This window comes from Mobula hypostoma, chromosome X2 (assembly GCF_963921235.1).
Source record: "Mobula hypostoma chromosome X2, sMobHyp1.1, whole genome shotgun sequence".
In the NCBI taxonomy this organism is placed as follows: domain Eukaryota; kingdom Metazoa; phylum Chordata; class Chondrichthyes; order Myliobatiformes; family Myliobatidae; genus Mobula; species Mobula hypostoma.
Genome location: NC_086129.1, coordinates 32,078,767 through 32,092,679, shown reverse-complemented (window position 1 = coordinate 32,092,679; position 13,913 = coordinate 32,078,767). Strand labels below are relative to the sequence as shown.

General features: G+C 41.4%; 1 protein-coding gene across 1 annotated transcript in view; it reads left to right on the top strand.

The window, feature by feature from the left end:
* Positions 1–13,913, top strand: part of LOC134341036 (cystathionine beta-synthase-like) — a 76,210-nt gene that overhangs the window by 32,896 nt on the left and 29,401 nt on the right. The window contains exons 5-9 of the mRNA XM_063038771.1: positions 1,395–1,474; positions 8,190–8,324; positions 9,686–9,755; positions 11,437–11,528; positions 13,772–13,897. Of these exons, the coding sequence (XP_062894841.1) occupies positions 1,395–1,474; positions 8,190–8,324; positions 9,686–9,755; positions 11,437–11,528; positions 13,772–13,897 (503 nt within the window). The remainder of the gene's footprint in view (positions 1–1,394; positions 1,475–8,189; positions 8,325–9,685; positions 9,756–11,436; positions 11,529–13,771; positions 13,898–13,913) is intronic.

Below are 13,913 nucleotides of genomic sequence, written 5' to 3'. Positions count from 1 at the left end.
GTTGCGGTTGTGTACCAGAGCCTAGATCACTGCAAATGTTTTCCCTGTCCATTCTTTTATGTTGTCTGTCCATCTTTTCCTCTGTCTCCCTCTCCTCCTCTTCCCCTCCACAGTTCCTTGTAGAACGGTCTTTGCAAGGCCACTGGATCTCGTTACGTGGCCGTACCATCTCAGCTTTCTTTTCTTCACCGTTGTAAGAAGGTCTTCATGGGGGCCAATGTGGTGCTGGACGGTCTTGCGGACCTGCTCGTTTGTGATGTGGTCCAAGTATGAGATGCCCAAGATGTTGCGATAGCATCTCATTTCCAATGCCTGTGTCTTCAGGCATAAGCAGATGTGAATGACCAAAAAAATTATTTGTAGAAAAAGGCCAGAAAATATAGTAATTTAACTATATACAATCTGTGCTAGCTTTATTCTGTGGAATTCTCTGCCCAATGAAGTAGTGAAGGCTATCTCAGTAAATATATTTAAGACAAGGTTGGATAGATTTCTGCGTAGTAGGGGAATTAAGGGTTATGGGGAAAATACAAGAAGGTTGAGATGAGTCCATGGCCAGATCAATCATGATCTTTTTGAATGGCAGAGCAGGGTCTGGGCCAGGTGGACTACTCCTGTTCCTATTTCTTATTCGAACTGATAAATGCATGGAGGCCTCTTTGTAGGCACCCTAGGTGCAAACTGATGGAATTACCTGTGTATTTTGGAGGCATTTTGTCAGCTGATTGGCTGTCCTGAACTATACAGCAATGTTGATCCACAGAGAACTCACACTTCACGGTATTCATGTCTTCCAGATGAGAGTATGCCTGAGTCAACACATTGAGTGATGTAGAAATTCTGCAGAAAGTCATGTCCCTAAAGCTGTGGAGTGAAAACAGAGAACTGAAATATGCATTTGGGTTACAAATGACTCCTTTTGAGATTCTCCAGTTTTATAAATCTCTTTATAAGAAAAAGTATTGACGGAAACTCAGATGGAGGTCTTGCTTAATTTTTGATCGATGTTGCTTCACTCGGAGTTAAATACATTCTTTCCAGTGGGCGTGTTTGAGGCAGCTACAGTAATAACATTTAAAAGATATAGGTAGAAATGGTTTAGAGGGATATGGGTTAAACAGAGGCAAAAAGGACTATGTTAGCTCGGCATCTTGGTCTGCATGAATCAATGAATCTACAATTAGGTAAATGAGCCCACTTTAGGAAGCATTTACTTCCTTTCATACTCCCATTCCAGTGAACCATGACATGTTGAGAAGTCAAAAGGTAGAGTTATCTTTTAAAGTTTTTTCAGAAAAAAATGTAATTTGATTGACAGGGATCATAGCTTTGGATGGAGGGTTTAAGGTTCTGTCAAGAGAAGGTGATTTAAATATATCTTTATCTTTTCACAGGACTTGGTCTGGGATTAGTGGCTGCAGTGAAGGGCTATCACTGCATTATTGTCATGCCAGAAAAGATGAGCTCAGAAAAGGTAAGAGGTGGTATGAGCCCATACCAGGCAAAAACAGCCAATCAATTGATTTGAGGCAGCAATTCTTATAGTTGTGAATTAATCTTGCAATGTTGAAGCAAATGGCAAAATATGATCACAGTATAATGGAAAATTGTAATCCTTACTTATGGTCTTAATGACTTCCCCCTTTGTCTCTAATTTTCCAAAAAGATGAGCTAGACATGACACAAATGAGCTGTAATAGCTAAAGTGGGGCATGGTGTTGTAACATTTTCCATGAGATGACTGCTTTGCCTATCTGGTAATATGTGTGAAACTTGCGGGGCGTAGCATTGGAAAGATTTTAAATACCAAAAGAAGGCAACTAACAATGTAATTAAGAAGGTAAAGATGGAATATGAAAGTAAGGTCACCGATAATATTAAAGAGGATACCAAAAGATTCTTCAAATACATAGTGCAAAAGAGAGGCAAGAGTGGATATCAGACCGCCAGAAAATAATACTGTAGAGGTAGTAATGAGGGACAATGAAATGGCAGATGAACTGAATAAGCATCAATTTTCACTGTGGAGTGCACTAGCAGTATGGGGGAAGTTCCAGGTGTCGGAGGCATGAAGTGGGTGAAGTTACCATAACTAAAGAGAAGGTTCTTGGGAAACTGAAATGTCTGACGGTAGATAAGTCACCTGGACCAGATGGTGTACACCCAGAGTTCTGAAAGTGATTGCTAAAGAGATAGCAGAGGCATTAGTATTGATCTTTAAAGTATCACTTCGATTCTGGAATGGTTCTGGAAGACTGGAAAATTGAAAATGTCACTCCACTCTTCAAGAAGGGAGAGGCAGAAGAATGGAAACTATAAGCCAATTAGTCTGACTTCAGTGGTTGGGAAGATGTTGGAGTCGATAATTAAGGATGAGGTTTCAGGGTATTTGGAGGCACATAATAAAAAAGGTCATAGTCAGCATGGTTGTTCAAGGGAAAATCTTGCCTGACAAATCTATTGGAATTCTTTGAAGAAATAACGAGCAGGATAGACAAAGGAGAATTGGTTGATGTTGTGTACTTGGATTTTCAGAAGGCTTATGACAAGGTGCCACACATGAGGCTGCTTAACAAGCTACTAGCCCATGGTATTACAGGATGGATACTAGCATGGATAAAGCAGTGGCAGATTGGCAGGAGGGTAAGAGTGGGAATAAAAGGAACCATTTCTGGCTGGCTGCCAGTGACTAGTGGTGTTCCACAGGGGTCTGTGTTTGGAGTGATTCTTTTTACATTATATGTCAATGATTTGGATGATGGAATTGATGGCTTTGTTGCAAATTTTGCAGGTGATATGAAGATAGGCGTAGGAGCAGGTAGTTTTAGGATGTAGAGAGGCTACAGAAGGACTTAGACAGATTAGAAGAATGGGCAAAGAAATGGCAGATCAATTTAATACATTGTTGGGAAGTGTATGGTCATGTACCTTGGAAGAAGAAATGAAAGGGTTGATATTTTTAAATGGAGAGAAAATACAAAAAACTGAGATGTAAAGGGACTTGGAGTCCATGTGCAGGATTCCCGAAAGGTTAATTTGCAGGTTGAGTCTCTGGTGAGGAAGGTGAGTGCAATGTTAGTATTCATTTCAAGAGGACTAGAATATAAAAGAAAGGATGTAATGTTGAATCTTTATAAAGCACTGGTGAGACCTCACTTGGAGTATTGTGAGCAGGTTTGGGCCCCTCATCTTAGAAAGGATGTGCTGAAATGGTGAGGGTTCAAAGGAGATTTATGAAACTAATTCCAGGATTGATTTGCTTGTCATATGAAGAGTGTTTGGCGGCTTTGAGCCTGTATTCACTAGAATTCAGAAGAATGAGGAGTGGCCTCATTGAAACCTACCAAATAGTGAAATGGTGAAACCTATTGCATGGTGACAGAGTGGATGTTGAGAGGATGTTTCCTATAGTGGGGAGTGTCAGACCAGAGGACATAGCCTCAGAATACAGGGGCGTCCTTTCAGAAAGGAGATGGGGGGAATTTCTTTTACCAGAGAGTGGCGAATTTGTGGAATTCCTTGCCACAGGATGCTATGGAGGGCAAGTCTTTATGTAAGTAGAGGTTGATAGGTTCTTGATTGGTCTGGGCATGAAGGGATACGAGGAGGTGGCAGGAGATTGGGGCTGAGAGGGAAAATAGATCAGCTATGATGAAATTGCAGAAATGATGTGATGGGCCAAATGGCCTAATTCTGCAACCTATACTTATGGTCTTATAAATAGGGGTCATGTCCTGGAGACAGGAAGACTTTGGGTTCGGGTATCCTTTGAAAAGCCAGTATTGCCAGAAATCTGTAGCACCAGTGGTTCAGCAAATGACGAGGCACGGCTCTGTTATTTGACAGGAGGTTCAAGCTGACACAATCTTTTTCTGATATCTTTAAGAGGAATATAGGACCAGGGGTATATCACCTATCCTGATGGCAAACTGAATGTACCATCTAACATCAACTTGCATGGTCATCAACTTATAGTCAAAGAGAAAATATGGGTAGAATTATACAGCTGGCTCACACAGACCAGCTGGAAAAAATTTTATATGAAGATTGGTGAGACTATAGCTGGACAAATGTTATCTTGCCATACATACTTAAGGAGAGAAATACATCAGCATCGGATACAGTTCAGAGAAGATGAAATAATTTCATTTCTGGGATAAATGATTTGTCCTAAGAGGAACAACTGAGCAGTTTGGACCTCTATCCGTTCTGGTTCAGAAGAATGAGATGTGATGCTATTGTATTATAAAATTCTAAGGGGGCTTAGAAAACGTTTTGGGACGCAGTTTTAGAGTAAGAGATTGCCCATTTAAAATGGAGATGGCAAGGAAGGCTTTTTCAGAGGGCTATAGATCTTTGGAATTCTCAGCCCTAGAGTTCATGATGTGCACTGGCAATGTTGGAACCCAAGTGTGGAGGAAAGACAGACTCCCGTGACAGCGATCAGAGTTTATTCATAAGCATTCCAACAGAATTTTGGTGGCTCAGCTGAGCAACACCGCAAGTCATAACATTCTCAAAACAAGGACCCTGTGATTAGCGCTAAACAGGCACCTGCTTACCCATTTGGAGAGAAGGGATGCCAATGTGAGGTGTGGGAACGCTGTTCTTGGACTGCAGTTCACTATTCAACACCATAATTCCCTCCAGAAGCTCAGAGACCTCGGCCTTCATCTTGCCTTGTGTAGCTGGATTCTGGACTTCTTGTCAGCTCACCGGCAGGTGGTAAGAGTGGGCTCCCTCACCTCTGCCCCTCTGACCCTCAACACAGGTGCCCCTCAGGGCTGTGTGCTAAGCCCCCTCCTTTACTCTCTGTATACCCATGACTGTGTCGCCACCCACAGCTCTAATCTGCTAATTAAATTTGCTGATTACACTACACTGATTGGCCTAATCTCAAATAATAATGAAGCAGCCAACAGAGAAGTCATCACTCTGACACAGTGATGTCAAGAAAACAACCTCTCCCTCAATGTCACAAAAACAAGGGAGCTGGTTGTGGACTACAGGAGGAATGGAGACAGGCTAACCCCTATTGACATCAATGGATCTGGGGTTGAGAGGGTGAACAGATCCTTGGCATCCACATCACCAAGGATCTCAAGTGGTCTGTACATACCGGCTGTGTGGTGAAAAAAGCACAACAGCGCCTCTTTCACCTCAGACAGCTGAGAAAGTTTGGTATGGGCCCCCAAATTCTATGAACTTTCTATAGGGGCACAACTGAGAGCATCCTGACTGGCTGCATCACTGCCTTGTATGGGAACTGTATTTCCCTCAATCGCAGGACTCTGCAGAGAGTGGTGTCGTCAGTCCAGCACATCTGTAGATGTGAACTTCCCACTATTCAGGACATTTACAAAGACAGATGTGTAAAAAAAAGGCCCAAAGGATCATTGGAGACCTGAGTCACCCCAACCACAAACTGTTCGGTTGCTACCATCCGGGAAACGGTACCGCAGCATAAAAGCCAGGACCAACAGGTTCCAGGACAGCTTCTTCCACCAGGCAATCAGACTGATTAATTCATGCTGACACAACTGTATTTCTATGTTATATTGACTACCCTGTTGTACATAATATTTATTGTAAATTACTGTAATTGCACATTGCACATCTAGGAGACATAATGTAAAGATTTTTACTCCTCATGTACATGAAGGATATAAGTAATAAAGTCAATTCAATCTGCTTAAACAATACATGTATCATGGAATTCCTGATCCTATCAAAATAAACTTAAGTTTAAACAGAAAGTACCAGGAGACTGTATTATGAAGAGCGAGTACCTTGAGAAAGACAAAAGGAACTCTAAATGATTAATGACTCTCATTAATCTCCAATTAAATAATTCAGGTGCTCTTGGAACCTCAGAGCCCAATATTCTCCAGTTCCTCGCACAGGCCCAAAAACCTCATTACACTGGAGAGTTAAAGAGACTGTCATTGAACATAATGAACAGGCTGTGATAGTTGGGAGTCTGAACTACGGGGCAATCAAAGGTTGTGGGGAAGAAGCTGGAATGTAGAATTCCATCTAAGGTCTTATGACATGGTAGGCCAGGCTTGAGGGCCCACTTGATCTATCCTTGCTCTCTTAATTTTAACCTTACAGGTTGCAAGTGTGAAAGTGTGAAATTGTCCGGAAATGTTGTTATCTAGATAATGGGAGACAATGGAACTCTGCAATGCAGAGGTACCTGAGGTCTGGGTGTGTATTTCACAGATGGTTAGTACACAGGTAGATCTAGCCATTAATAAGGCTAACAGAATGGTACTGACATAGAGAAGTTAAAGAGATTTGAATATGTATACAATAGTTCAAAACTTCTTTGGCAGAATAGGTTTGTCCTGGGCAAAGATTGTCTATAATGGCATTTTGTTTGCTTTTTTTCCTATTTTTCAGTGATTGTCATGATATATATTTAGGTGAACTGCCTGAGGACACAGCACTCCAAAAACAAGTTTGGGTATTTGGCAAACACGAGGAAATCTGCAGATGCTGGAAATTCAAGCAACGCATATCAAATCAAAGTTGCTGGTGAACGCAGCAGGCCAGGCAGCATCTATAGGAAGAGGTATAGTCGATGTTTCGGGCCGCGACCCTTGGTCAGGACTAATTGAAAGAAGAGCTAGTAAGAGATTAGAAAGTGGGAGGGGGAGGGGGAGATCCAAAATGATGGGAGAAGACAGGAGGGGGAGGGGTGGGGCCAAGAGCTGGACAGGTGATAGGCAAAAGGGATATGAGAGGATCATGGGACAGGAGGCCTAGGGAGAAAGAAAAGGGGGAGGGGGGGGAAAACCCAGAGGATGGGCAAGGAGTATAGTAAGAGGGACAGAGGGAGAAAAAGGAGAGAGAGAAAAAGAATGTGTGTATATAAATAAATAATGGATGGGACACGAGGGGGACGTGGGGCAGTAGCAGAAGTTAGAGAAGTCAATGTTCATGTCATCAGGTTGGAGGCTACCCAGACAGAATATAAGGTATTGTTCCTCCAACCTGACTGTGGCTTCATCTTTACAGTAGAGGAGGCCGTGGATAGACATATCAGAATGGGAATGGGACGTGGAATTAAAATGTGTGGCCACTGGGAGATACACACCATTCGGGGACACTTCCTCCCTCACCACCATTCAGGGCCCCAGATAGTCCTTCCAGGTGAGGCGACACTTCACCTGTGAGTCGGCTGGGGTGATATACTGCGTCCGGTGCTCCCTATGTGGCCTTCTATATATTGGCGAGACCCGACGCAGACTGGGAGACCGTTTTGCTGAACACCTACACTCTATCCGCCAAAGAAAGCAGGATCTCCCAGTGGCCACACATTTTAATTCCACATCCCATTCCCATTCTGATATGTCTACCCACGGCCTCCTCTACTGTAAAGACGAAGCCACACTCAGGTTGGAGGAACAACACCTTATATTCCGTCTGGGTAGCCTCCAACCTGATGGCATGAACATTGACTTCTCAAACTTCCGCTAATTCCCCACCTCCCCCTCGTACCCCATCTGTTATTTATATACACACATTCTTTCTCTCACTCTCCTTTTTCTCCCTCTGTCCCTCTGACTATACCCCTTGCCCATCCTCTGGGTTCCCCCCTCTTTTTCTTTCTCCCTGGGCCTCCTGTCTCATGATCCTCTCGTATCCCTTTTGTCAATCAACTGTCCAGCTCTTGGCTCCACCCCTCCCCCTCCTGTCTTCTCCTATCATTTTGGATCTCCTCCTCCCCCTCCCACTTTCAAATCTCTTACTAGCTCTTCCTTCAGTTAGTCCTGACGAAGGGTCTCGGCCTGAAACGTCAACTGTACCTCTTCCTATAGATGCTGCCTGGCCTGCTGCGTTCAGCAGCAACTTTGATGTGTGTTGCTTGGGTATTTGGAAGGAGTTGATTTATTGCTCTAGATTAAGGGTTCCCAACCCTTTTTTTTGCCATTAACTGAGGGCTTGGGAACCCCTGCTCTAGATCATCATTAACTACTTCTGCTCCATTGACATCCAAGAAAAGACGTGGAATGATTATCCATTGACGTTAAAATCAAAACTGTGGAAGTTCTTGTTCATTTGTGTGTCTTGTTACATCTGTAAGTTTTTATGGTAAAAGCTGCATCTTTTTTAACTTCTGATCTTTTCTTCAAGGTTCATTGTTTTGGCTACAATTTCTCAAATGTCTTCATTTTATGTAGGCCGATGTGTTAAAATCCCTGGGGGTTGAAATAGTGAGAACACCAGATACTGCAAACTGCAATGGCCCTGACTCACATATTCAAGTGGCTTGGAGACTGAAGAAAGAAATTCCAAACTCATATGTGTTTGATCAGGTGAAAGCTCATCTTTCAGTATAACTACTGGCATCCTACACATTACACCAACACCTTATAGAAAATCTATTTTAAATGGAACCTTAATTTCCTCAGCAGGGACTAAGCTACTTTATTTCAATTGATCTACAGTGGCATGTTCAGAGAGCTTCAGTTTCTTCTTTTAGATAGATAGAAATACTTTACTGATCCCGAGAGAAATTGGGTTTCGTTACAGTCGCACCAACCAAGAATAGAGCATAAATATAGCAATACAAAAACCACAAACAATCAAACAACAAAATGCAAACTATGCCAGATGGAAAATAAGTCCAGGACCAGTCTATTGGCTCGGGGTGTCTGACCCTCCACGGGAGGAGCTGCAAGTTCGATGGCCACAGGCAGGAACGACCTCCCGTGCCGTCCGGTGATGTACCTCGGTGGAATATGGCCGAAGTCCAACAGTAAAAAGTTCAATATCTGGTCTAAAAACATGTTCCTCGATCGTAATATGACCCGGATTGCGCCATCTGTTGTAAACCAGAAGAGTAAGCACCCAACTCCTTTACGCTTACCGCTCTCAGTGCATTTCTGGTCAGCCCGAACGGTCTGGAAGCTGTCCATGGAAAAGTTTTGATCGGGTATGTCCTCGTGCAGCCCCATTCCAGTGAAATGCATAACAGTGCACTCCCGAAATGTTCTCTGACGCCTGGCTAGCGCCGTGAACTCGTCCATTTTATTACCTACCGAACTCCTCTTCTCCATAAGTCTCTGTTGTCTCGACCCGGTCCTCTTTCCTTGACTTTGTGATCCCCCTCTGCATCCTCTGTGTGCTTTCCTCCAGATTTCAGCAGGGGTGTCCGCTGCTCTGCTCGCTAAACCGGCTGACATAAGCGCAAGCAGCTGGTCCCTGGAATAAACAATGCGACCATACTGCTGCCCTGCTAATGAGGCGTGTCGGAATGTAACTATTTCCAGCACTAAAAACCCAAATAAAACTCTCTCTACCAGCATGTTAGAGAGGGTGCAGCTTTGACGTGTTACCGTGAAAAAAAATACAAAAAATAACAAGTTAAAAAGTAAGAAGAAAAAAGTAAGAATACTGATCGGAACAGCTGTAACAGGCTGCATGCACGACCGGCACATGCGCACTAAAGCACAATATTTAATTAGTTTCTTCCTCCTCGTTCAGTCACTCACCGTAGATGGTACCAATGTCATTTCAACATTCCTATCTCTTCACCCACCCACTGCTCTAACAAAAGTATCTACAATTTATAAACATGCCCCAATATTTCCCAGTTAAATTGTAAGTCTTAGCAATAAATATGTTGCTTTCAAATAAAGAGAAACATTAATGTCAACTTTTGTTTTGTCCTTAGTATCAAAATCTAGGCAACCCATTAGCACATTATGACACAACGGCAGAGGAAATTCTGGAACAATGTGATGGTATGTGAAATCAATAAAATTTTTATTTGCAGAAAATATCCTTAACCGAGCTAAGGCTGCATACAGTGTGAGAAATTTGAAAGCGAATGAAAACATACAATTAATCCTCATTAGATACATTTGGAGTTGGAGGGAGGGGTTTTCATGCAAGCACAATTCACATAAATATGTACATAATTTCCAGAGTTGAATGGAAAAATACCAACCAACTTCAACTGGAACCATTAATTCAAGTAGTCGGGCTGATTTCAGTGACCTGACAAGAGTGGCAGGAAGAACATGGAGCAGACACCTTATTTCTCAAATGGATGACTGAATATTGTAATGTTAGAGATAGACACCTGTGGAAAGTATCAGAGCTAGTACAAGAACCCATCCCACTAGCCCAGTAAGAGGAAAGATGTGTATACTCATATTATCTGGAATGCTGTAGCATCTAGTCCAGTAGTGATTTCATGCTCATATTCAGTGGCAAACCCTGAATATGATCATGACCCCAAATACCAATGTGTCTGAAAATATTTTGAAAGTTGTCTTCATAATTAACTAAATGTATGCTATATTTCAATCTGCTTACACCAGAATATGCACGTTGACACCATGATATGAATTGAATTCAAGAATCTTTAATTAGTTTCTTCCTCCTTGTTCAGTCACTCACCACAGATGGTACCAATGTCATTTCAACATTCCTATCTCTTCACCCACCCACTGCTCTAACAAAATAATCTACAAACACTGCTATCTGCTTCCATGGAAAATTGATAATCCATACAGCTCTATCTCTCCACCATTGCAATGGGGTGTTGTGTCATTTTGTCCTTTAAGTTAGGGGACCGCGTCGTCAAGCACCTCCGCTCCATTCACCAAAAGCGGAACTTCCCGCTGGCCCAACATTTGAATTCCAATTTCCACTCCTATTCCAACATATCTGTCCATGGCCTCCTCTTGAGCCACAATGAGGCCACCCTCAGGGTGTTGCACCATTTGCCAGCCTGCCTTATATTATGCTGAATGAAGCTTAACTTTGCAGTTAACAGAACGGGTCACCCTTCACATACTTCTGCTAGTCCACAGGCTGATTTTAGTCTTTATCCGGTATTGGCCCAGACCTTTGTTCCTGGACTCAGATCCTCACCTAATATATCTCTACAGTCTTGAAACATTGCTACATTACCTGGCCGTGTGACCAATATTTCAATGTTTTTTTTCCTGTGGTTCTGAATAGTGTTCCCTAATTCATCAATGGTAACTTTTCTTCCCCTACTCTCCAGCTGCTGGTACTTTTAAAAAAATTACTGCTTCTCTCTTTAGTTTCAGAGAACAACTTACAGAAGCCATGACCTTAATTCAATCTTACCCTTTGTTTCTCATTACTTTATTTCCTGTGAGGTATTTCACATAATTATTTCAATCATAGAGGCACAGGTAGATTTTATGGACTAAATTAATCAGTTTAGAGTCCCAATTTACCATAATTGTGAACATAAATCAATCAGCTCTGAAAATATCTAGAGATATAATTTTGTTATGAAATCTTGCGAATAATAAATTATGTAAGCCTGTCCTTTATTCCAAGAAATAATTATTTTCAGAGCAGTTCCAAAAATATTGCTGAATAATTTCTAATTCCATCATCTGAGATACTGCAGCACTAAGAGACTTAATTCTATCTCCTTAGGGCAAGTTGATGCTTTGGTAGCAGGTTGTGGAACTGGCGGTACCATCACTGGCATTGCATGGAAGTTCAAGGAGAAATGTCCCACCTGTCAGGTTTGTCATGTAGTGGAGAACAAAGAGCTGCTGATTGAATAATGTTTTCTCATTATAGACCATCATCCTTCAAGATGAAAGAAATGCATGAAAAATAAACATAGAGCCTATTGACTTTTTTTTTAGTACTTAGAAAGTGAGAGCACTAAATTAAAATGTAGTCTGGCCTGCCTGCCAACGACTTTAATTAATTCAATAGGAATTATAGAGGAAATTAAGTTTTCTATCTAGTCAACATTCCGAAATCTATGATATGTTCTATTACATTTTCTGGTAGGGTTTCCCCTTTTTTCCATCATAACAAGCAATAGTGCCCCAGGAAAAAGGAATAGACACATTTAATATCACTTTCATATCATCTCAGGCTATGACAGCAAAGGTAGAAACTACTCAGTCTTAATATTGCAACACTGATCCCTCTGTATCATCTTGCTTTCTCCACACTGGTGATTCCATGACTCTCCAGAGGAAGGCTCCCAATTTTATGGAGACACAAGATTCTATTTTCTGTCTTCATAGAATAGTACGGCACAGTACAAGTCCTTCTGCCATTGTGTCAACCTATATAAACTTACTCCACAATCAACCTAACCCTAGCCTTCCACATAGCCCATGACCCTCCATTTTTCTTAGATTCATGTACCTATCTAAGAATCACTTAAATGTCCCTGTTGCATCAACCTCCACCACCACTCTCAGCAGTGCCTATCAGGCACCTACCACTCTGTGCAGGAAAAAAAAACTATCTCTGACATTTCCCCTAAACTTTACTCCACTCATCTTAAAAGGATGTCTTCTAGTTTTGGCCACTGCCACCCTGGGAAAACGGTGCTGTCTGTCCACTCTATCTGTACCTCTCATAATCTTATACAGCTTTACCAAGTCACCTCTCATCCTCCTTCACCCCAAAGAGAAAAACCCTAGCTCACTCAACCTTTCTTCATGTGTTCTCTAATTCTGGCAGCATCTTGGTAAATCTCTGCACCCTCTTTGAAGCTTCTGCATTCTTCCTATAATGAGGAGACCAGAACTGAACATAGTACTCCAAATGCAGTCTGAACAGTTACATAGATCTGCATCATTACAGAACGGTTCTTGAACTCAATCCTGCCACTAACCTTGTACTCTGCTTTTTGTTCTACCATGTTTCCCCTAACCCCTTTATTCCTCAAATCTACCTACTGCCTGTTACATTAAATGTTGTCTGAAAAGTTATAGAGAAAATATCACCAATACTTTCTTCATCAACCTCCCCTGTCAGCCGAACAAAAAAAAAATCCATTTGGTTAAACCAATAAAATTATCTTAATTATTTCATTTAACCTCAATTAATAACAGACCAGGATTGGTGAAATACAAAATGAAACTGCAATTAGAGAGCTTCAGAGCTGTTGTCTATATAATCCAACATGTCTATAGAGGTCCACTTATCTATAATGATCTATGAAAAAATATAACACTGATTGAGAAATGTCCATATTATAGACAGAGAGGAAAGGTTTTATTGAAGGAGCCAGAAAGGTTTACATTACCTATTTCCATCACTAACAAAGGCTGGGCAAGTTGGTGCCATTTTCTCTTGATATGAGAACATTGAAGATGACCTAATAATGATCATTGAAATTAAAGAAAGGTTTGTGTAAAAGTAGAAATAATGTTTCTATTTGTAGGGGCACCAAAACAAAATTTATAGATGTAAGATTGTTACAGCTGAGAATCAGGAGACCATTCATTTCTACAAAATAGGGACAAAGTGGGTCTCAGTATCCAAGGAACGATTGAGGAGGCTTGATGCTGTTCAGAAGAAACTAGTGTGAAGAATGATGTATTGACTGAGCTAAATGGAGTAAGAAGGGAAGAAGCTCATGTTTGATGCCCTTAATTTTGACTTGATTGTCCTTTTGCTTTGCTAATGGGTCAGTGAAGCAAGAATGTTTCTGCATTTCACATTCACTATCAGAGCTGTGTTTTCCTGCACTATGGAAAACTTAAATAAAGCACTTCAAAACACTCCCAGCAGAACTTTGATTCAAAATATGGAGTTAAAAGTTAAAAGATAAAGCACAGTATGTCTCCAAGCTTATCTAGGAGTTCACAAATCCAATTGTGTGGTGAGAATGGGAAAAAAAAATTGTCATTTACCTTATCAGTAACCTGCTTTATCTTATCTAAGTTTTACTCACAGATTCAGAAATATGAAAGTACATTTGAAAAATGTCATAATTTTTGTTTGTCATTATTAGATCATTGCTGTTGACCCTGAAGGTTCAATTATGGCCGAACCAAAAGAACTAAACAGAACAAGTGAGGATTCGTATGAAGTGGAAGGGATTGGCCACAAATTTATACCTGCAATACTGGACAGAAAAGTATGAACTTACATTT